The sequence below is a fragment of the Scyliorhinus canicula genome, chromosome 12, assembly GCF_902713615.1.
Source record: "Scyliorhinus canicula chromosome 12, sScyCan1.1, whole genome shotgun sequence".
Taxonomy (NCBI): Eukaryota; Metazoa; Chordata; class Chondrichthyes; order Carcharhiniformes; family Scyliorhinidae; genus Scyliorhinus; species Scyliorhinus canicula.
Window position 1 is genome coordinate 46956048 of NC_052157.1, and position 24197 is coordinate 46980244.

General features: G+C 45.2%; 1 protein-coding gene across 1 annotated transcript in view; it reads right to left on the bottom strand.

The window, feature by feature from the left end:
* The window catches only part of cfap161 (cilia and flagella associated protein 161), a 48356-nt gene that overhangs the window by 18428 nt on the left and 5731 nt on the right, over positions 1 to 24197 (bottom strand). The window contains exons 2-5 of the mRNA XM_038813831.1: positions 13719 to 13808; positions 5894 to 6132; positions 3700 to 3781; positions 3403 to 3561 (exon numbers count right to left, since the gene is read on the bottom strand). Coding sequence (XP_038669759.1) covers positions 3403 to 3561; positions 3700 to 3781; positions 5894 to 6132; positions 13719 to 13808 — 570 coding nt within the window. The remainder of the gene's footprint in view (positions 1 to 3402; positions 3562 to 3699; positions 3782 to 5893; positions 6133 to 13718; positions 13809 to 24197) is intronic.

The window sequence follows — 24197 nt, forward strand, 5'->3', positions numbered from 1 at the left end:
GATTACCGAATATTCCATGTTCTTTACCTCCCCTATACATAGAGTCCCTGCTTATGACAAAGAAGTCTATCCTAGAATATACTTTATGGACGTGCGACTAAAACGAGTAGCCCGTTCCCGTCGGCTGTCTGGCTCTCCAGGGGTCCACTGCCCCCATTTGCTCCATAAACCCTTTTAGCTCCCTTGCCATTGCCGGGAGTCTACCCGTTCTGGGACACGACCGATCCAGCACCGGATCAAGGACCATGTTAAAGTCCCCCCCCCCCCCCCATTATTAGCCTACGAGAGTCCAGGTCCGGGATCTTCCCCAGCACTCTTTTAATTAAGTCCACGTCATCCCAGTTCGGGGTATATATATATTCACCAGCACCACTCTTCTCCCCTCCAGTCTGCCCCTTACCATCAGGTATCTGCCCCCCCTGTCTGCGGCTATGCCCTCCGCCTCAAATTGCACCAGCTTGTTGATCATGATTGCCACCCCCCTGGACTTCGAGTCCAAGTCCGAGTGGAAGACGTGGCTAATCCAGCCCTTCCTTAGCCTAGTCTGGTCAGACACTTTCAGATGTGTCTCCTGCAACATAATTACGTCCGCCCTTAGAGCCCGCAAGTGCGCGAACACCCACGTACTCTTAACCGGCCCATTCAGTCCCCTAACATTCCAGATGATCAGCCCGGTTGGGGGGCACAACCCCCCCCCCCCGCCGGTCAGCCATAGCCTTTATCGGGCTGGCCCCCGGCCCGCGCGTCGCGCCATTCTTGGCCTGCCGCTTGGCCTCCTCCATCCTCGATCTCCTTCCCACTGTTTACTTTAAATCCCACCCACGGCAGCAGAACAACCCCCCCCCCCCCCCTCCCCTCCCTAGCAACATCCCCCGGTAACCCCACCCCTGCCCTCCACTGGCTGTATTCGCCCCCCCCCCCCCCCCATCTGACTCCCTTGACTAGCCTATCTGCTAGCCCGGTGACTCATCACTGTCTCATTTCCATTGATTCCCCGTTCTCCTCCCCGGCGCCCCGTCCCACTCTCCAACCCACTGGAGCAAACTCACTGGCACAGGAAGGCATAAACATCCGTAAAACAAAAACCCCCAATCCACGTCCTTAACCCCCCTTGCTGACCAGCCACCCTTAGTTACAATACCTGCTCCAGTGCCCTCAGCGAGCCCAACAAAAAGTAAAAACCCACACGAAAAGGAAAAAATAGAAAAAAAGAGGAAGAAAATAACAACAAAACAAAAAAAACAGTAACCAAAAACAAAGGGAAGCGTCCCGAATGTCCCTCTTGGCACCTTTAACCCAGCAAACCGTTGAACAGCGGTCCAGGCACATTCGGCGTCCCTTCATACGGTAGTTCTCAGGACCTCTTTTCAGGAGTAGCCCCTGATCCCTCGTAAAGTCCATCACTTCTTCAGGCCCGGAGAAGTAGTGGTGTTGACCCTGAAGCGTGACCCAAAGACGGGCCGGGAACAGCAGACCAAACTTCACGTGCTTCTTGAACAGCACCTCCTTGACTTGTTTAAAGGCTGCTCGCCGCCGAGCCATCTCCTGGCTTAGATCATGGTATATGCGGAGAACACTGTTGTTCCACGTGCTGCTCTTGGCTCTCTTCGCCCACCGCAGCACCCGCTCCTTGTCCACGAACCTGTGGAACCTGATCACCATTGGACGGGGGGGGGGGGGGGGGCGCTCCTGCCTCGCCTGCACTCTGTATGCCCCCTTCAGCTCCGGCAGTCGCAGAAAGGCTTCAGCCCCCATCAGCTGCATCAACAGGTCTGCTACAAACACTACAGCATCAGCTCCCTCAGCCCCCTCCGGGAGGCCGATGATCCTCAGATTGTTCCTGCGGGCTCTATTCTCCAACTACTCCACTCTGTCCAGCAATCTTCTTTGCCGCTCCTTCAGCCCGTCAACTTCTAACGCCGCAATCGTCTGCGCATCCGCCTGCTCCTCCACCGCCTCTCCCAGCTCCTTAACATTTGCATCTTGAGCATCCAGCCACTGGTTCAGCTGATCCACCGCTTTCTGGAGTGGGTCCAAGCTGTCCCGCTTCAGCGACTCAAAACTGCCTTTCATCACCTGGAGCATGTTATCTAGCGCCTGCTGGATTGCTGAGTCCGAGGTCCATGCGTCCGCCATCTTAAGTTCCAGGTCAGTTTGTCCTGCTCCTTGCTTCTGTCCCTTTCTCTCTCTCTTCCTCTGCTTCCTGGACTCCCACGGTTCCATAGGTTGCAGCCCGCTCTCCAGCACTTTCGCGGCCGCCTGTCTGCCGCTCCGTGGTCCCGCTATCGCGGGAAATCAGCCCCTAAAGTCCCGCCAGAGTGAGAGCCCGCCGAATATGCGGCTCACTCGAACATCGCCGCCACCTGAAGTCGCCATCTTTTATCTTGCCACACCCCCAGCCCCAGATCATATTTCCCAATCTTACATTACTTCTCTGCCTACCTTCACTATGGCACTGTGTCAGGCTCGATTCACATGTAAGTGCTGCTAAGTGCTGTATTTGTCGCTCCTGTGGCATCTAAGGCTGAACTCATTATGGCTCCCACCATTTGCCTTGAATTAACCACCTAGCCATCCTCTCTAAAACATTTTCTTCCTTATAAGCTCTCGTCAATATTCATGGCCACACATGACTTTGCCAGCTTTCCTGACCTCTCTACCCCTGTGATCTTGGTCATCAGTAAAAGTACATTCATTGTGTAATTGTATCCTACCTGTAGCCTCTTTCAATCCCACTTTCTTCTGCATTGACTCATGGAGGAAGTTCTCTGCCAAGCCGCAAATCACTGCCTCTCAACTGCCTACAGTTTGATGCTCAATATGCCAAAATACGTCTGCAGCTGATATGTGCAACAAATATGGCCCAGCAAAGTAAAGGAATGATGATATATTTCCAAGTCAGGATGGTGAGTGGATTTGAGGGTAGATTCCCCATGCATCTGCTGCCTTTGTCCTTCTAGGCAATAGAGGTCATAAGCTTGCAAGGTGCTGACTTAGAAACCGTAAACAGTTGTTGCAATTAATCTTATAATGGTGTACACTGCTGCCACTGTGTGCCAGTGATGGAGAGACTGTCTGGCACTTGTATGTCATGAATATTATTCAAGTCTTGGAGCATATGGACCCAGACTGCTTCAGTATCTGAAGAATCTGAAGAAAAATCCCCATTCTGACCTTATAATGGATGGAAGGTCATTGATTAAGCAGCTGAAGATAGTTGGGCCTATAACGGTCGATTACCTATTATTCGAGCACTTTATAGAATATCCTTCTGGGGAATCCTAAAATATAAATTGGAAATCTCAGAAAATATTTACTCGTTATAGTATTAGAAGGAATCACAAAGATTAGTTTAAAGAACAGCCCCTAATGAAACACAGCACAATTTTAAAATGTCCATACTTGCACTGGGTATCCATCATATTCAAGGCGCATCTGTGGATCAAAGTATAAGACCTGCCAACAACTCAGGAATGAAAGCTCATCCAGCAAATTCACTAGCTGCAACCGAGATTTTTTGGCAAACTTCAGAAATAGTTTGATATCACTTGTCAGATACAGCTGTAAAAGAAAGTTGTTTGTGGTTTAATAATAAAGCAAACATTCACATCTGGATTTTCAGTTTGTTCTTATAGAACAAATTTGTTATACAAATTATATTATATTTTGGAAGCATATAAAAAAATCTACTGCAAGCACCTGACCAGCAACTCCTTCCAGTGTTCTCAGGGCAAAGCTTTGACCGTATCGGAGAGGATCACCAACACAACTGCCATCAACACTAACAAAAAGAAAGACCAGAATCAGTATTAAATGTAAACATTGTGCAAAATACTTCATAATGGCAATTACAGTATAATGCTGCCATGACCAGTGTTACGTTTTTTAAAAAAAACTTAGCGTACCCAATTAATTTTTTCCAATTAAGGGGCAATTTAGCGTGGGCAATCCACCAACCCTGCACATCTTTGGGTTGTGGGGGCGAAACCCACACAAACAGGGGAGAATGTGCAAACTCCACACGGACAGTGACCCAGAGCCGGGATTGAACCTGGGGCCTCGGCGACATGAGGCTGCAGGGTTAACCCACTGCACCACCGTTCTGCCCCGTGTTACACTTTTTTTATTAATCCACTAATTTGGGGATATCCAAAATTCTGCTGCATCTCTGGAGCATCCCAGATTTAAATTTTTTCACGCCCATTAATGCCTGTGCCTTCTGCTGCTAAGGCCCTATGCTTTAAAATTCATTCCCTAAACCTCAAGACATTCCTTATGACATGCGTCTCTGACCAAGTTTTTGGTCATCTGCTCCAATATTTCCTTATAGAACATAGAACATAGAACAGTACAGCACAGAACAGGCCCTTCGGCCCTCAATGTTGTGCCGAGCCATGATCACCCTACTCAAACCCACGTATCCACCCTATACCCGTAACCCAACAACCCCCCCCCCTTAACCTTACTTTTATTAGGACACTACGGGCAATTTAGCATGGCCAATCCACCTAACCCGCACATCTTTGGAATGTGGGAGGAAACCGGAGCACCCGGAGGAAACCCACGCACACAGGGGGAGGACGTGCAGACTCCACACAGACAGTGACCCAGCCGGGAATCGAACCTGGGACCCTGGAGCTGTGAAGCATTTATGCTAACCACCATGCTACCCTGCTGCCCCGTGTGGCTCAGTGTCAGGTTTGGTCCGGTTTTACTTCTGTAAAGGGCCTTGGGATGTTTTACAATGTTAAAGGGTCCATGCAAATGAAAGTTGTTGTCAATGTTTAGCAATCATTTTAGGATTTTATTTCAAGCTGTTACAAACTAAGCTATATTATTATCCAATCTAGAATTTTTCCACCTATTTGATACACCATAAATATGTTGTAATTTTAAATATTTATAATGCAACACGGAATGGACTGATCAATATTGGTCTCACATTAACTTTTTCCAATGACTGGTGTACACAAGAAATGTAATGCAATGCAATATCAACATCAGTAATCCATAGAATTCCTACAGTGCAGAAAGAGGCTAATTGACCCATCGGGTCTGTGCCCATCCTCCAAAAGAGCTGCCTCCCGAGCCCCCCCCCCCCCCCCCCCCCCCCCCGCCCCGCCCCCCGCCCTATCCCCAAACCTCACCTAACTTGCATATTTTTGGATGGTGGGAGGAAACCAGAGCACCCAGAGAAAACCCACGTAGACACGAGAACGTGCAAAATCCACAAGTCACCCAAGGCTGGAATTGAACCCGGGTCCCTGGTGCTGTGAGGCAGCAGTGTTCACCACCGTTCCACCATTTATAATGATAAATCCCATAGGAAAAGAGAATAATTTAAAGAGGGAGCAGCTAATACATTCACAAATTGTCTGCCTTCACAGTTTCCATTATGTTGTGCTACACTTGTCCAAATAACATTGGGCTGAGGGTAATACATTAAATGCTGTCCAAAATCTCTGTTCACCAACTGCAGTCTTTTTTAAATTCATTCTAAGGACGCCGATGTTGCTGGCTACACTAGCATTTGTTATCTAATTGCCCTCAAGAAAGTGGTGGTGAGCTGCCTTTTCTTGAACCTGCAGTCTATGTGACTGTCAGAGCCCGACACCCCATTCAGTCTTAAAGTTTAAAAAACCATCGAGCTGAAACCAATAAAGTGTCAATGACGTCTAACGCATAGGATATGAACTGGCTTGCCTGGTTTACAAAGTGTTGTATGTCTCCAAATATTTATATGCACACACACACACACACATATATATATCTTCAATTTAAAGAAAAAAAGTTGAAAAGATTGAGTTAGTAAAATACCAACTTTTAATATTGAACAATCGTATCAGACATTGAAGAAAAGCTCTTAAACCAAATTTAAAACTGGTCTCCTTACCTTGTAATAACAAAAGTATTTCTAATAGTGGGGCCTAACTCCATGCTGGCACTCACTTCACACGGTGAATCAACTTTTGTACTTGTCAGGAATCTGCTTTGATCAACATTCATAGTCAATGACATGGGACGACGAATTGGATGGACGTTGGCTGCATATTTGTCTACAGTACCAGGATTAATAAGTAACACATTGTCGCCAAAATGAACATATCCATCGCGGCTTTTGGCAAGTTCAGTCTAAAGAAGTTAAATGAAAACTATTTGTTAATTTAAGCAATGATATCCAAATCTAAAATAATGGCTGCCTGGAACATATCTCAAATATTTACTATCACATGATGTTATAAATTGTAGGGGTGTAACGTGGATTATTATTTTGTTCTGTCAAATATAAGTTTCAGGGGCCAATTGATTTACTTTTAAATCATTTGTTTTCTTAATTCCAGTCAGAATTTAGAAAGAGATGGCTCAATGGCTTGTACTGTTGGTGCACGGTATTGTCATTGTGAAGGATTAATAATTGTAATCATGGCAAGTTTATTTAATCATATCATTAGTGGTCAATTACCTGTTAATGTTACTACAGCACAAATAATTTGCAATGCATTCCAAAGGTAGACATAAAACAGAAAAGAATCCAATTCGGAGATATTGGGCGGCATTCTCCCCTACCCGGCGTGACGGAGGGTCCCGGAGTAGGGGAGTGGTGCCAACCACTCAGGGGTCGCACCTCCCCAAAGGTGGGGAATTCTCCCCACCTTTGGGGGCCAGCCCCGCGCCGGAGCGGTTGCCACCAGAAGACCGGCGCAAAACACCGGCACCCCCGGCAGCGAGGCTGGCCGAAAGGCTTTCGCCGGTCCGCGTATGCGCCGGCAGTGACGTCAGCGGCAGCTGGCCGCTGAGGTCACTGCCGGCGCATGCGCGATGTGGGGTTCTCTTCCGCCTCCGCCATGGCGGAGGCCGTGGCGGTCGCGGAAGAACATAGTGCAGCCAAGGCACTGGCCCGCAGTTTGAGCGGTGGCCCCGATCGCGGGCCAGGCCACCGTGGGGGCACCCCCCGGGGTTCGATCGCCCCCCGCCCCCCCCCCCCCCCAGGACCCCGGGGGCCTGCTCGCGCCGCTGAGCCCGCCGTTCCAGAGGTGGTTTAAACCTCGGCGGCGGGAGAGGCCTCCCAGCGGCGGGACTTCGGCCCATTCGGGCCAGAGAATCACCGCAGGGGCCTCTCCGATCAGAGTGGCGAGATTCCTGCCCCTGCCACTTCCCGGGTGGCGGAGAATCTCTGCCACAGCGGGGGCGGGATTTTAGGCACCCCCAGGCGATTCTCCGACCCTGCTGGGGGTCAGAAAATTTCGCCCATCATAAGTAATTGGCCTTCCACAAAAACTCTAATAATCTGAGGTTTGGAACGTGATTGCAAGGCTTAACGATTAATCCTTTAATATAATACTTAGGTAGTCCCCATGTGCCAAGTCAATTGCAGAATATCCAGCTTCTGATCTGCTTGAATATCCAGGGGATTTATGTGGCTGGTCCAGTTCAATTTCTGGTGAATGTTGACCCACAGGTTGTTTTAGTTCAAGGAGGGAAGTAGGGGAGTCAATGATAATAAAGCCATAAAATATTAAAGGCAAGCGATTAAGCTTTCTCTTGTTTACTACGATGTCTTGATACCACACACTTGATTAAATGCTGCCTTTATATCAAGGGCAGTAATTCACACCACACTAGCTGATGTCAGACAATGATGAGACAACCATTACAATTAGCTTCAGAAACAAAAGGGTAAAATGTGGGTTAGCCCTGTTGCCTCACGGTGCCAATGTCCCAGGTTCGATCCCGGCTCTGGGTCACTGTCCATGTGGAGTTTGCATATTCTCGCCGTGTTTGTGTGGGTTTCACCCCCACAACCCAAAACGATGTGCAGACTAGGTGGATTGGCCACGCTAAATTGCCCCTTAAATTGAAAAAAATTTATTGGGTACTCTAAATTTATTTAAAAAAAGAAAAGGGTAAAATATCCAGTTTACCATTTATGATTAGTCATCTAAAAATGCCTGTATGTGGATTTTGAGCAGGATCAGGACGAAAATTAGTTCTAATGTTTGACTAGTATACTGACTTTCGTCATTTAAGCAAGGTGCAATGGTCACAGAACCATATCAAAACATGTCATAAAGGACAAGGAGATGCAATTCTATTAGCTTATCACCATAATGTTCTAGTTTGGCTCGTGCTTAAATGTTTACGCTCTTCAAGCTTTCACAATGCACCACTATCCTTATGCAGACAGGCTTCCCAAAGAAAAGCATTACCATGGTGCAAATAAGTTAACTCATCTCTTTAATGTTTTATATCTGTCAGTCGGCAGTGATTGCTCAATGTGCTACATCTGTAGATCAGCTGAGATTTTTCAATATTCAATATCTGTAGGCCAGCAGAGGTTTATCAATATTCAATATCTGAATGTCAGCAGAGGTTTCTCAATGTTCTGTATCAGTAGGTCAGCAGAGGTTCTCAATGTTCTAGATCTGTATGCCAGCAGAGGTTCCCCAATGTTCTAGATCTGTAGGCCAGCAGCAGTTTCTTAGTGTTCTAGATCTGTAAGCCAGCAGATGTTTATCAATTTTCTCTGTCTGTAGGCCAGAAGACGTTTATCAATGTTCTATATCTGTAGGCCAGCAGAGATTTCTCAATTTTCTAGATCTGTATGTCAGCAGAGGTTTCTCTCTGTTCAATATGTGTAGGCCAGCAGAGGTTTCCCAATGTTCTACATATGTAGGCCAGCAGAGGTTTCTCAATGTTCTGGATCTGTAGGCCAGCAGAGGTTTCTCAATACTCTGGATCTGTAGGTCAGCAGAGGTTTATCAATGTTCCATATCTGTCGGCCAGGAGAGGTTTCTCAATGTTCTAGATCTGTAGGCCAGCAGAGATTTCTCAGTGTTCTATATCTGTAGGCCTCCAGAGGTTTCTCACTGTTCTATATATGTAGACTAGCAGAGATTGCTCAATGTTCTAGATATGTAATTCAGCAGGTTTCTCAATGTTCTAGATCCGTAGGCCAGAAGAGGTTTCTCGATGTTCAATATCTGTAGGCCTGCAGAGGTTTCTCAATGTTCTATATCCGTAGGCCAGCAATTTCCTCAATGTTCTAGATCTGTAGACCAGCAGAGGTTTTTTAATGTTCTAGATCTGCAAGCTAGCAGAGGTTTCTAAATGTTCCATATTGGCAGGCTAGCAGAGGTTTCTCAATGTTCTAAATCTGTAGGCCAGCAGAGGTTTCTCAATGATCTATATCTGTAGGTCAGCAGAGGTTCTTCAATGTTGTTTATCTGTAGTCAGCAAAGTTGCCCAATGTTCTATATCTTTAGCCAGCAGAGATTGCTCAAGAGTTTCCAAAGTGCTTTGCAACCAATTGATTCATTTTAAACCGCAGTCACTGTTGTTACCTAGGCAAGTTTGGCAGTCAATTTTTTCATAGATACATTCCACAAACAGCAATTATTTATAGATCTGCTTTTGACCATGTTCGTGAAAGCATTAAGTTTACCAGCGCAGTGGGACAACCCTCCCCCACATGCTTTCCTTTGCAATCTGTTACATCCATTTAATTAAGTAGACAGGGACTCAGTTTAAGCTGTCATCCGAAAGACCACGGTGGCTAAATCAGGATTTACGCTGCAATTATTATGTCATCCTTGTTCACAGTGAAGCAGTGAGCATGTCCAAGGTTTTCAAATGCTGTGATGGAGGTCGACAAAAGGGGAGTGGTTCTCTTCTCCGCATAGGCATAGAGAGTTGGAGAAAACACTCCAGTCAAGTGTTGAGAAGGCAGTGGGTGAAGGTAGCTGTAGTGATGAATGCCAGTGGTCCAAACCTAAGGAACTGGAATACAGTGATGAGAGTAGCTTAGTGGCCTCACCCGAGCAGTCAGGATTGATGAATATTCTCATAAGTAATCCTTCCACTACTCCATTCACCTATCAACCTCAATTGGTGCCTCAAATTCGATGCTTCATCTCACCCTCACCCTCTTCAGTGCTTGTGAGAATAAGACAGAAAGCTAGTGGGTAAGTCTCCCATTCCATTTTTACTGTCTGTCCCATCTGTTTTCCATTCTATGAAGGATTAACATTCTCCCTGACACATGCCATCCCACTTGAAGAGGGAGGCATAGCTAATGTATTCCTAAGGATGAAACATCCAGTTTCAGCACTTTTATTTCATTCTTTCATGCAATGTGGGCGTCACTGGCAAGGTCAGCAGTTGTTGCCCATCCCTAATTGTCCTTGAACTGAGTGGCTTGCTAGGCCATTTCAGAGGGCAGTTAAGAGTCAACCATATTGCTCTGGGTCTGGAGTCATGTGTAGACCAGACTAGGTAGAGACGGCAGATTTCCTTCCTTAAATTACATTAGTCAAACAGATGGGGTTTTTACACCAATTGATAGTTTCTCTGAGAGTGAGCTAGAGGCCTTCCAGGCTGTGTAGCATAGTTGCTCACAATCTTTAAACAGTTGAACCATTGAGGAGCTTGGAGTGAACTTTTTGGCGTAAATACAAACACTTTCATCATCACTTTAATGAATACTGTCCTATCTATGAAAGATTATAGGAAATATCACATCCTTTTATGGTGTGTTATGTGTTTCAATTACTCCTTTCTTCTCTACTCCCTCATAAAGTATATTTTAACTTCAAAAAAACGAAGCTAGATCCAGATGTAAGATGTCATTTGTTGAAAACTTGGAGATCCTTTACATGATATAAGCAAATTCTAAAGGATAGATTTAAGACACAGATTGTTGAGTTCAGTATAAAGTAAATGAATTGATAATAAATTTTCTTGTTACATCTGTTATTAAATAATAGGAAGGGGAAAGTTTGAAACCAAAATTGTTGTAAACATTCCAAAAACATCTGAAATTATTTTAAAAATAGACTGTCCAACACTTGACCCCCTCCCCCCGCCCCCTTACTAACCTCATTGCTTACTCGCCCCAAATTGACACATGGCACCTAATTTTCCTCCTACATCAGATAAGGAATATTTCTGTATATTTGCTTTAACCTCATGAGAACTGATTCAGTTTTTGTTATTTTCTTTAAAAATTTAATCATTAGTGACTTTCTGGAACCAAAACCCTTTGGCCCCACCAGGAAATTCCTGGTAGAAGTTAGACACCAGAAGCCCAATGGGGACAAAATTTAAAATGACAGGTTTCCACCATAAATATATTGCGCCGGTAATTCCATGTGGGTAAATAGTAATCTTTATTGTCGTAAGTAGACTTACATTAATACTGCAATGAAGTTATTGTGAAAAGCCCCAAGACGGAACATTCCAGCACCTGTTCAGGTACACAGAGGGAGAATTCAGAATGTCCAAATTACCTAATACACCCTTCAGCTGTGCCAAACATTGGTCTTTAATATTGGAGAAAGCAGGAGGAAGGTTGAAGGATTCCCTCATGATGGATTTCCTTGGCCTTGGCCTTCCAGCTGCCAAGTGATCTGAACAATGAGATGAACCCAGCATGGTGGGAAGCTCAATTACAGAGGTGGGACCCACTGCCTAATCTTGGGGAGTGGCCCACAATGTTGGCACCATGAACCATTTCACTTTTGCCCTTTATCATTCTCTGAACCAGTGGCATCAGCTGATAAATGAGTGGCTAGCCAGGGCTGCTTTTCCTGAAGGACACTGAAAGCCAATGTCAGTCCATTATTTACACCTTTAAACATAGGTAGCAGAAGAAGGACAGTTTGGGCGATCGAGTATGGTTGCGGCGCCTGGGGGCCGTTTGTAGCAGCGGATCCGGGGCTACAGTTGGGGGAGACAGGATGACAGGTAATCAACGAGAGCTTGCTCGTCAGAAAAATGCACAAAAATCAAGTGAACAAAGTAAACGGAAAAGAAAGGATGATAGTTTATCTGCTGCCACCAGAAAGCAGAGGGATGCTGAAATAATGCAGCAGAAACAAAAAGGAACTAACGATTCTGCAGCACCGGCGGGAGATAATGCAGGAACATCGAACTAAGGCCCACACCCGTGGTACTCTGCCTAACTTTCCTGGATGGGTACATCTAACGAGCAACGTGGCTTTGTCTTCAAAATATTAAACATATTTAAAACATTGGGTTCTGATACTTCAGAAAATTGCATTGTTGTGTCTTTCCTATGGGACTATGCCATGTTTAATGCAAAGGAAGGTGTCTTGCTTGTAGAATTGGTACTGATGTAGTATTAGACCTTGTACTGTAAAGGTGCATTTCCTGCATGAGCATAATTCACTAGGTATGTCCAGTACAAGCAGAAAATTAGCTTGCATTTAGATTTATGTGACCAGCCTTATATTTTTGTATCAACGCTAACCCTTCAAATTCCATTCTAATAAAGACAGCATTTAAGTTGAAAAAAAAAACGTAGGTAGCAGAAGAGGAAGTATCCCACATGGCCTTTGGTACATTCTACTGCAATTTAACGGTACACTTTAATCATAAGAGGGTATATTTTTCATGGCATAGTTTCAGCGCATGGGTCCTATGCCATGTAGGAGTGATATAGTCTGATATTAAACATTTTAAAAATACTGGCACTGATTCTGGTCCTGCCAAACTGCAATACCAAACAATGGCCAGCTGACATATAACTGCCCATTTTAACACGTCTGAAATTAAATAGCATCTTGTTTTAGTGGATAATACTGAACGCTACTAAACTGTGGTAATACAAAGTATGATATAGATCAACATTGGCCAAAATACAACTCGAGTCATGTGCAACTCTTTTACATATAGATGCAGCTCCTTGCATGGACAAAAGCAAATGATTTCTCTCTCTGAAACTGTAAGATTCTGTTTAAGTTTCATAGCTGAGGTAAGTTATTCTAATCACTCTATTCAAATCTGATGTTTCGCAGACTCTTTCTGAATATTCTAAGGTCTATTTCCTGGTTCGATATGTCATGCAATTAGCTTGCACTTTGGATGGAATTTTTCCAGCCAGGTGGAGGTGGGATCAGGGCTGGAACAATAGTGGAAATTGCCATTGGGTCGGCAATCCTGAAATCTTCCAACTATATGGTGCCTTTTCAGGGGGGGTGGTGGGAGGGAAGTTGGAAAGCGCTGTGACTGAGATGGGGAACATTCACGCAGTCAAAATGGCATTCTGGAGCCTTTTTACATTTGCAATGCCTCTTTGCCAACCGCACACTGGTCACTTTGTCAGCAACTTGACAGGTCAGAGAAGGTGAATGCACTTTAACGTCATTCAGTTCCTTTTAATGTCATCTCCCACTGATCTAATATATGGCCGCGTTACCCGATCAGCATCTCTACTACTCCCTAACCCTCCCCCCTCACTGCTGACCCGCTGGCTTGTGGCCTCTCCTGCTCCCTACCTAACCCATCCTCTTGCTGCTGACCCTCTGACCTGCAGCCTGTTACTCCCTCACTTTCAAAGGCTTTATATCCAAGAATGTAGACTCACAAGGCCTTTATCTCTAGCACAATTAGCCCTGATAACTGTGTCTTCATACTTAAGGGATAATACTATTTCAATAGTTTTACAAGGTGGAATTTATTTTAAGCAAACAGTCACATTGAATAAATCAAAACGTTGTACATATCATGCTGCACTTGAATGTCTGATGAATACTGTATATGACTCTGAGGTTCAGGTTTGGCCACCCCGATTTTGATTATTTATACTGTCTTTGATAGAGGTACCATGACACAATTCTACAGCAACTGTTGTCAGTAACTGCTGCAAAATTCTTGCATTTGGAAGAAAAAAATCTTAATGTTTGAAACAGATAATTCACCTTGTCTATTAGTACTTCTTTGTAAGATCCCATCTTTTGTATCATAAGCTCCCCACGTTCTTTCTTTGCAATGAAGTCTTTAATAACATCCTGTAAAATACAAAAAGTGTTATGCAATTTTGAGCCCATACATACCACACCTCTTACATTGGTGCACAATTTTGCACCCCATGCCTGGATCTCTCTCCTATTGGTAGATTTACACCAGGACTTATTGCCTGCTCATTTGAAACTCCCAAATCTTGGGGTGGAGGAGTGAGGAGCTGAGGTGTGAAAGAATTAGCAGGCTGCCTTTATAGATCTGTGTAGCCAGTTTAAGAGAAACATCGCTTCTCACCAAACAGTGGATTAAAAATTGCTTGCATTTATATAGCCCCTTTCACAGCCATGGGATATTCCAAAGTACTCTACAGTCAGTGGAGTACTTCAGCAATGTTTTTTTTGCATTTTTCCAATTAAGGGGCAACTTAGCATGACCAGTCCACCTACCCTGCACATCTTTGGCTTGTGGGAGTGAGACCCACGCAGACTGGGGAGAATATACATATTCCACACGGACAGTGACCCAGGGCTGGGATCAAACTCGGGTCCTCAGTGCCGTGAGGCAGCAGTGCTAACCACTGTGCCACCGTACTTCAGCAATGTTGACTAAGGGATAAATATTGACCAGGAGAGCACTTCTTCTCTTCTTCAAAATAGCGCTCTAGGCTCTTCTTCTTCCACCTGAAAGGGCAGGTGGATCCTTTGACATCTCATCTAAAAGACAGCACCTCTGACCATGCAGCACTCCCTCAGTACTGCACTGGAGTGTCAACTTTCATTCTGTGGCTCAAGTCAAGTGTGACTTAAACCTATAGACGTTCTGACTCAGGTGAAAGTTCTCTCCGCGGACTGAGTCATGGACAAAGAAGCTGCAGCTCAGGACTGTGAGCAGCTGGAAGAACCTCCAGATTTTTTGATATATTTGAAAAGTACCAGCAGCCCCCATAGCAGATAGGTGCAGGCTGTCTGGAGGAAGGTAGCAGAGACAGTTAGTGAAACCTCAACCATCCCTAGAACAATTTAGGAAAAGGTTTAATGACCTTACAGGGAGAAACCAAAAGATAGATCAAGACTCGAATGTCAATACACATCTCCTACCACACAAAAAGCTTCACTCATCCTCTTGCACCTTTCTCTATCAGCACATGGGTGTCGCGGAACTCAATCTGCCAAAAGGCAATCTCTCCAAACAGTCAAAATCGTCCTTATTCAAAACCATTCTTTCTATTCACTTTCACAAGGACTGCATGTACTCAAGGATACAGTTTTTAAAAGGAGAAGGCAACTTGATCTCATTATTATGGCAAGCCTGCTGTCACATGAGACAAGTCTGCATGACACTCACAGACCTATAAAAGTAGCTTCTGTCCCTCCAAATAAATAATTGCACATATCAAGCTGAGAAAGACAACTGTTGGGAGTACCACCATCATTGAAACCCCAATGACTGAAATTGGACATTAGTAGCAACTCAAATCGAGTGGAATCACTTTAGTTACTAATACTGAAATTCAGTTCAATAAAATTCAATGAGGTGAAATATTGGGTAGCTAATGGGTGACCGACGCAATACCACTTGTTTATCTGCCTACCACGTCCAAATTCAACTCCTGAGTCCAGAGAAAGAGAAGACAATTCTTTATAGAAAGGTGAGAGACTAAGAAAAGGTATAAGATCAAGTAAATTGTTTTAGATTATGAGGTTTATATATTTAACAGGAAGGCAGACAGGTGAGAATGCAGGAGAGAGTGAAGTTGGTGGTGAGCTGACAAGAGAAGGCTTGACAAAGCTCAGCATTCGTTGCTTCAGCCTCTGATGTTTTCAGGAAGCATTGCAATGCCTTTACTAACACTCCTAAACAAGCTCTTGTGTTTTTCATACTATTTCATATTACTTGGAGTAAGAGGTGAGCAACTCCAATGACTTACCGGCTACTTCCAGATTAACAGTAACTGCCATGTTCTTCCCGACTCTTAATCCTGGTGTCTTACCTGTGTTACCACCAGCAAAGGGACATCCATTTTGCGAGGAATTTGTTAGACAATTGGGAATGCTCACTAGGGTTTGAACGAGAGGGAATGTCATTCCAATGGGATGCGCTGTGCAGAAACAAACAGCCTTGGGGAGGACCCTGGAGACTCGGCTCATATACAGCCCAGTCTTCAAAATAACAGTAAGGAGCCTGACAACACCAGGTTAAAGTCCAACAGGTTTGTTTCGAATCACTAGCTTTCGGAGCGCAGCTCCTTTCTCAGGTGAATGAAGAGCGTCTAAATAACAATTGAGCTGTACGAATCTCTTTTGCGGATAACGGAGATGTCTTCCATTCAAATGGTTGAGATGATGAAAAGTGCAAATGAAACACATTGCAAGAAAATGTTCATGATTTGCAGAGCACTCAGAGACTATGGGTAGGGTTATCCATTGCTTGAACGGACAAATGGATACAGCAGATGCTCAGGGGGGTTTAAGATTCTCTGAAGCTGCATTGGAAATCCTGATGCAAAAGTGGCGAGGAGAGAGGAGATATCCTTGCACACCCAAGCACACACCTACCCCCAGCCAAGGAACACCAGTAGAAGTGCAAGCCTCAAGTTGTAGTTGACTGCAGGTGACACAGCTTGGTGAAACAAAGGCACTTTGTAGCTAAAAGCAAAACACTGAAGATGCTGGAAATTTGAAATTAAAGCAGAAAATGCTGGACAAACACAGCAGGTCTGGCACCATCAATGGGGGTTTCTATAGAACCTGAACCTTAAAGATTGTTCCTCGTTGCATTTAACGTGGGAGAGGGGTTTCCTGATTACCTGCTGTAGAATAGCCTTCTGTGCAGTGCCCCTTCCTTTCTGTGGCAGCTCCTCCTGCTCTCTTCCTTCCTGCTTTCCCTACTTTTCCAGCCTGAAGAGAGTTCTACCAGACCTTCGAGCAATGGAATCCAGCAACTTGGACATCAGTAAACCTTGTGAATCAACCAATCTTATTGAGATTGTCTTCCTCACAAGGGACTCCAAACTTTTCACTATTGAGGGACAAACCTCTAAATTCGCTCAAAAACCAGTCTAACTGTGTCAAGGACTACATGCCTCCCAGGGTTTCAATCCCGTCTCCTGAGACTCTCTTCATCTGGATTTCCAAGTCGGCACTCCAGCTTCTGCTTACTGGTACAATTTCAGCTCTTTAATAGCCGGTTAGCTTCCCCAGGCTGGCATTGCCCTGGATTTCACCAAGCTCCCCAGCTACACCAAGCTTTGAATAGCTCCCAGGGCATCTTCTAAGTCCTGGGAGCCAGTTACCTATACGGCATTGAGCCAGTGGCCTTCTTCAACCTTCTCAGCTCCCACGACTTTGTCTGAGTCCTAATGTAGTGAGCCATCAAACAGCTCCTGGGACTCCACTCATCTCAATGAACCTGTAACCTTCCAGGGTTCACTGAATAGTCTTAAAATTAATTGTAGCTCTAATCCTAAAACAAAACTTTCCAAGCTGTATTTCTTTGCAAGAGGCGTAGACATCTCGGGCGGGATTCTTCCGTACCCGGCGGGGCGGTGGGGTCCCGGCAGGATGGAGTGGCGTGAACCACTCCCGCGTCGGGCCGCCCCGGAGTGGTTGGCGCCCCGCCGGCCGGCGGGACAGGGCTTCCGCCGGCCGGCGCGAGCGCGTGTTTGCGTCATCCCCGCGCATGCGCACAGGGATTCACTTCCGCATCGGCCATCGCGGAGGACCACAACGGCCGATGCGGAAGGAATAGAGTGCCCCCCACAGCACAGGCCCGCCCGCGGATTGGTGGGCCCCAACCGTGGGCCAGGTCATCGTGGGGACACCTCCCGGGGCAAGATCCCCCCGCGCCCCCCCCAGGATCCCCGGAGCCCGCACGTGCCGCCAGGTCCCACCGGTAACGGACCTACTCTAATTTACCCCGGCAGGACCAGCTACAGGCGGGCGGGACTTTGGCCCATCACGGCCCAGAGAATTCAGGTGGCCCCAGCGGCCATTGAGTCGCGCCGGACCCCGCCATTCTCCGAGGCGGGCGGCGTGACTCACGCCGGGCTGGTTTTTGGCCGGGCGGGAGAATTGGGAGGATGGCAGGGGCGGGATTCACGCCGACCCCCGGCGATTCTCTCACCCGGCGGAGGGGTCGGAGAATCCCACCCCTCATCTTGAATTCTCCAGCTAAATAAGCCCACCCGCTGTTTTATGATCTTATCTTTCTAACTGTTAACTCATTAAGTCGACATGGCCCCTCATTTTAAGCTGAATAGTCTTCAAGCTGCTTCAGTTGCATTTATCCCATTTTCTACAGTGAAATTTTAATTTTCACAAAACTAAAAATTCCCTCTGAAGTATTAGGAACCATGAACTGCGTATTTATAACAAGGTTAATGACAGGAATTGGGGTTTCCACTCACACCGCCTATCTGTATTTAAATCTAGCAGATTAGACTTTAAGGTAAGCTAAAAAGGGACTTCCTTTTGGCAGAAATATTCAAGTCTAGTCTTTTGTGATGGATTTTACCTGGCACTTTTAGGAATCCAGTTTCTCTCTTTACTGCTTAAAATAACGGGTATTTCAGAGCAAAATATAGTGGGTGGAAAATCCCTCTCATATATATTATTAAATTTAATCATGGTGAGTGGGCATTGCTGGCTCGGCCAATATTTATTTCCTAGCCTTAATTGCCCTCGAGGTGTTGGTGGTGAGCTGCCTTCTTGAACTGCTGCCGTCCATGTGGTTTTGAAACACCCACAGTGCTGTTGGGAAGGGAATTCCAGGATTTTTACCCAGCAACACTGAAGGAACGGTGGTATAGTTCCAACTCAGGATGGTGTGGGTGGCTTGGAGATGAATGTGCTGGTAGATGGAAGTGTTCCCATGCATCTTCTGCTCTTGTTCTGCTAAGATAGTTCACCAAACCTTTCCAAACACGGAACTCTTTTGAACACCCAAAAGCATTGATGGAACACCAAAGAAACATTTGTATTAAATTAAAGACTTAAACCTTAAAAAAAGGATTATTATTGCACAATTGGTACAAATATACAAAACAAAATATACAAAAACAAATTCTTTAAAGTTTCTTTTCTATTTCTGCTATGTATCGTTTATTTTAATTAAAATGTTATCTTATTCAACAAATGCTTCCAAGTCTTACCTTTTTGTCATCTTTAATGGATGGAGTGATGCTGATCCATTGCTCACAAATTCATTTAATACTGGTAGTGTTGCTGGATAGTAGTTGGATTCTCATTTCAAACAGAGACGCACACACAAAAGAACCACAAGCACACACACATGCACCTCTCTCTCTCACACCCACACTCACTTCTCACACCCACACTAACTTCTCTCTCACACACACTCACTTCTCTCTCTCACACACACTCACTTCTCTCACACACACACACTCACTTCTCTCACACACACACACTCACCTCTCTCTCATACACACAACTCACATCTCTGTCGCACACTCATCTGTGTCACAAACACACATTCATACATCTCTCTCTGTTCTCAGTTAACTCAAGATATCACTCCAAGACAAATCAAGCCAATGGGGCCTCCAAGGGCATAAAAAAAAAATGTCTTTGGTGTCAGCTTGTTTCATTGGTTGTGTTTTTACCTTTAAGTTACATGGTTTTAGGTTTAATCCCCAGTTTAGGAATAGAGCATGTAGCCTCACTTGGCTGCAGTAATTAAAGAGTGCTATATTATCCAAGCAGCATTCTTTGCGATGAGTTGTTAAACTGAGACCCTATCTGCTTGTTTTAGTGATGGTAAAATGCACCCCCCCCCCCCCCCCCCCCGCCCAGAAAAAAAAGGGCAGCACGGTAGCATAGTGGTTAGCACAATTGCTTCACAAGTCCAGGGTCCCAGGTTCGATTTCTGGCTTGGGTCACTTTTTGTGCGGAGTCTGCACATTCTCCCCGTGTCTGCGTGGGTTTCTTCCGGGTGCTCCGGTTTCCTCCCACAGTCCAAAGATGAGCAGGTTAGGTGGATTGGCCACGCTAAATTGCCCTGAGTGTCCAAAATTGCCCTAAATGTTGGGTGGGGTTACTGGGTTATGGAGATAGGGTGGAGGCGTGGGCTCGGGTAGGGTGCTCTTTCCAAGAGCCGGTGCAGACTCAATAGGCCGAATGGCCTCCTTCTGCACTGTAAATTCTATGATCTATGATCTAAAATACGTCATGTCCATTTTCAAAGAAGAACAGGAAACTGCTCATGTTCTTACGGCATCCTCCAATTAATCAACACCACCAACAGAAATGAACTTATCGTCTTTCCCACTTTGCTTTATGGAGCCTTGCAATATTCAAGGTAGCTGCTGCATTTGCCACGATGACCGGGAGGAACAGAAAGATATTTTATAAAAGCAAGTTCAGTATTCTGCTTAGCCAAAAATACTCTGCCAGATAAATCAGTGGCGTCAAATATATTTGAGGTGTTCAAAATGGAACTGAATGCTAAGCTAGGTGAAGTGCAAAAGGGTGAGTTTAAGTAGGAAAAAAGGTATTTTCTTCGCCAAATGGTTAATAATTTAGTTAAGCTATCGCTTGAGCTATTGTCTGCAGCTCAGCACATTAATTGATAAAGAGAAGTTCAGCAGTTTGTTCAGAATTTCAGTAACAGTCCCCAAACAGTTCAAGTACTAAGCATGAAGGGTATATCAAACCTCACCCGAATATAGTAGCTCACAAAGCTGTGACAATGTCATCAAAATCCATCACACAAGATGGTCAATTTGACTTTGTGTAATAGTGTAAAATAGGTGACACTGAACTGAATTTTCACCGAATCAGGATGACTAAGGAGACCTTAAACAATGGCAGGAGGGCACAGTTCCAGGATTCCTGGCCCCATTCTCAGGCTGTCTGATTTCAAGGAGTGTCTTTAAAGAAGATATGCTTGTTCTATCCATTGCGAAGATAGGCTTGTTCTATTTCTCTGCAATTTTCATGGAGACGGGCCAGGCATGGAGTCATAGCCCCTCAGAGGAGTCTGCATAAGGGAACCTTTAAAAAAGTGAATTCAAAAAGTCTTCCTCATGCCCCCAAAGCCAGATAATAACACCATCTCCCCCAACATCATCCACCCCTCATGCCTCCATAACAATTGATGCCCCTCACCCTCCCCCATGCCTCCTTTGCCATGCTATGGGAATTCTGTGCCTATTCACTCACTATACACTATATAGAACCAATGAAACCTATAATGACAGTAGAATGTACAAAAAAGCTTCTAAAAATGTAATTCATTCATAACTTTTCACTTTATTGAAAAAATCATTTCGCCACAAGGCAGTAAAAGTGTCAATCATCTAGATCCTTCAAAATATCAATAACAAAAAGCACAAATACTTTAAACCACTCAATCTTGTTGAAATAAATATTGTGAAATTGACAGTAGAGATCAGAGAGCCAGAGCTGTTAATCAAGCAATGTTTTCTCTGTTCAACTGCTACAACCCAGAGAAAACAACATTTGATTGACAGCTCTGGATCCCTGATCTCTGTATTAATTTCATAATGTTTATTTCCACAAGGTTAGGTGATTTCAAATGTTTGTTGGTTTTGTTATTGATACTTTAAAGAGTCTGGATGATGGACTCATTTATTACCTCATAGCAAAATTACTTTTTTTCCATATTGGAAAGTTATAAATGATTTTTTAAAAGCTTGTTTTGACACATCCTACTATCACTATACAGTTAATTGGTTTACCACAATGTATAGTGGGTCAATGGGACTGGAGTTCCTATCGCTCGGCATGGGAGGATTGAAGGGGCTTGGGGGATCAGTGGAGGGATATAGAACATAGAACATAGAACAGTACAGCACAGAACAGGCCCTTCGGCCCTCAATGTTGTGCCGAGCCATGATCACCCTACTCAAACCCACGTATCCACCCTATACCCGTAACCCAAAAACCCCCCCCTTAACCTTACTTTTATTAGGACACTACGGGCAATTTAGCATGGCCAATCCACCTAACACGCACATCTTTGGACTGTGGGAGGAAACCGGAGCACCCGGAGGAAACCCACGCACACAGGGGGAGGACGTGCAGACTCCACACAGACAGTGACCCAGCCGGGAATCGAACCTGGGACCCTGGAGCTGTGAAGCATTTATGCTAACCACCATGCTACCCTGCTGCCCCCTACTACCCTGCTGCCCCACATGACTTGGCATTGGGGCCTTGGGGGGCATCGGAGGAGGAGCACAGCTTGTCACTATTGGAGTATAAGGGCCATGGGGGAAGGTGGGTAGAGGAGCAGAGCCTGGCATTGGCGATGCGAAAGGCCATAGGAGGTGAGGGGGCCATGAGGTGGCTTGGATGCGGGAAGGGGAGTGTGTGGGGGGAGGGTCGGAGGGCCGTTGTGATTTTATTTTAATTGGGATGAAGTCCCACAGCATCGAGGTGGACCTTTTAAAAAACCCGCCAACGAGCCCAGCAGCACCTGTGGCTGCCTCTGACCTCTTTCCCGGCTGGCCTGACGCCAGCCCACACCTACCTTCCAGCAATGAAGATAATAATAATCTTTATTTTCACAAGTAGGCTTATATTAACACTGCAATGAAGCCCCTTTCTCGCCTTTACAGACACCTTCTCTAGAGGTGGGCAGGCAGGTTAAGCCTGGAGTTTTCCCAACGCCATTACCCATCTCGGTGATGAAAATTCAGGCCACTGAGTCAGCAGCCCATTCTGTAACACTGTCAATGGACTTGTGCTTTCGGTCACCTGGTGTAAAATGGCAACCTCTCATCTCTGCATATTTGATAACTGACCTTCTGTATATTGTGATTTGGAGATGCTGGTGGCGGACTGGGGTGGGCACAGTAAGAAGTCTTACAACATCAGGTAAAAGTCAACAGGTTTGTTTGGAATCACTAGCTTTCAGAGCATAGCTGCTGTATATTGTCAGCATTGTCAAATTCATTTGACAGAATTCTATCATTCACAGGTCTGACTTTTGCTTTTCTTTTATGAACAAAGTATAAAACAGGCCATATTTAAAGATAGTATTCCATCTCAAGAGTATTTATTCAGTTCAAAGGCAGTAGTGCATTAGTCACATTAAGGGATTAATTGTGAGCATAAGGGAGGTAGCAAGCATAAACACTTGGTGGGGGGAGTGTGTGAAAAAGTTCAAAGGATCATTTTGAAGTGATCAATTTGCCCATAATTATTCAAGCAACCTAGCTAGTTCACAATGGTAGCCTTTCTTCCTCCCACCATACTTGAATTATGCATATCCTCATATTGTGTTTTAAGAATGCAAAGAAGTACCATTGTTAACAGATGCAGGAAGAGGCTGTAGTTAAAGAGCATGTCCCATTTGGTTCTGCAAATATAAGGCTGTTCTCAAATTAAATAATAGCAGCACACCTACATTTAAAAGGCTGCATGTCTATCCAGACTCGGATGAATGGCTTGCATGTTTTTCCTAAAAGGAAGAAACTAAGCACTCAATAACCAGAGCATTTTTAATGTTCACAAATTTAGATCGAATAGTGAACAGAGACTAGCCCAGGTTGGTATTTTTACAGGGTCTCAGTTTCATCAGGCCATATAATTTTACATCTCAAAAAAAGAGATTCCAACTATTCCAAAAAAATGACCCACTTTTCAAGAAGGGTGGGAGAGATAAACCAGGGCGTTACAGACCAGTGAGTCTCACATCAGTAGTAGGGAAGCTATTGGAGAAAATCCTGAGGGAGAGAATTAATCTCCATTTGAAGAGGCAAGGTTTGATCAGGGATAATCAGCATGGCTTTGTCAGAAGGAGGTCATGCTTAACAACTTTGACCCAGAGGCAAAGGTGAGACCCTTGATATTAACGTCCTGGTGGGAAATGCGAGGGAAAACACTTAAAAAACAGAATAAAGATATCTGACCAGAAGAAAATTTCTAAATGGAATTCTTTGAGGGAAATTAGTAAAATGTACAGGAACAAATGAAGGCCTTGGAGGAATAAGCAACTGCCTTCACAGTGATCACTGAGTAGGAGCCACAGATGTAAAATGATTGTTAGCAAGGTGAAAAGGGAGATGAGGAAAATAGTTTTCACCCAGATGGTTCTGGGGGTCTAGAACTTGCTGTCTGAAAGGGTAGAAGAGGCAAACAACCATCAAAAAGTTTAAAAGGTATCTAGATATGGGCTGGGATTCTCCCCTACCCGGCGGGGCGGGGGGTCCCGACATGTCGGAGTGGGGTGAACCACTCCGGCGTCGGGCCGCCCCAAAGGTGCAGAATTCTCCGCACCTTTAGGGTCCAAGCCCTCACATTGAGGGGTTAGTAGTTCCTTTGGCGCCACGCCAGCCGAAGCCGAAAGGACTTCGCCGGCCGCGTAAGTCCGCGCATGCGCCGGTGCGTCAGCGGCTGCTGACGTCATTCCGGCGCGGGGGGGGGTCTCTTTCGCCTCCGCCATGGTGAAGG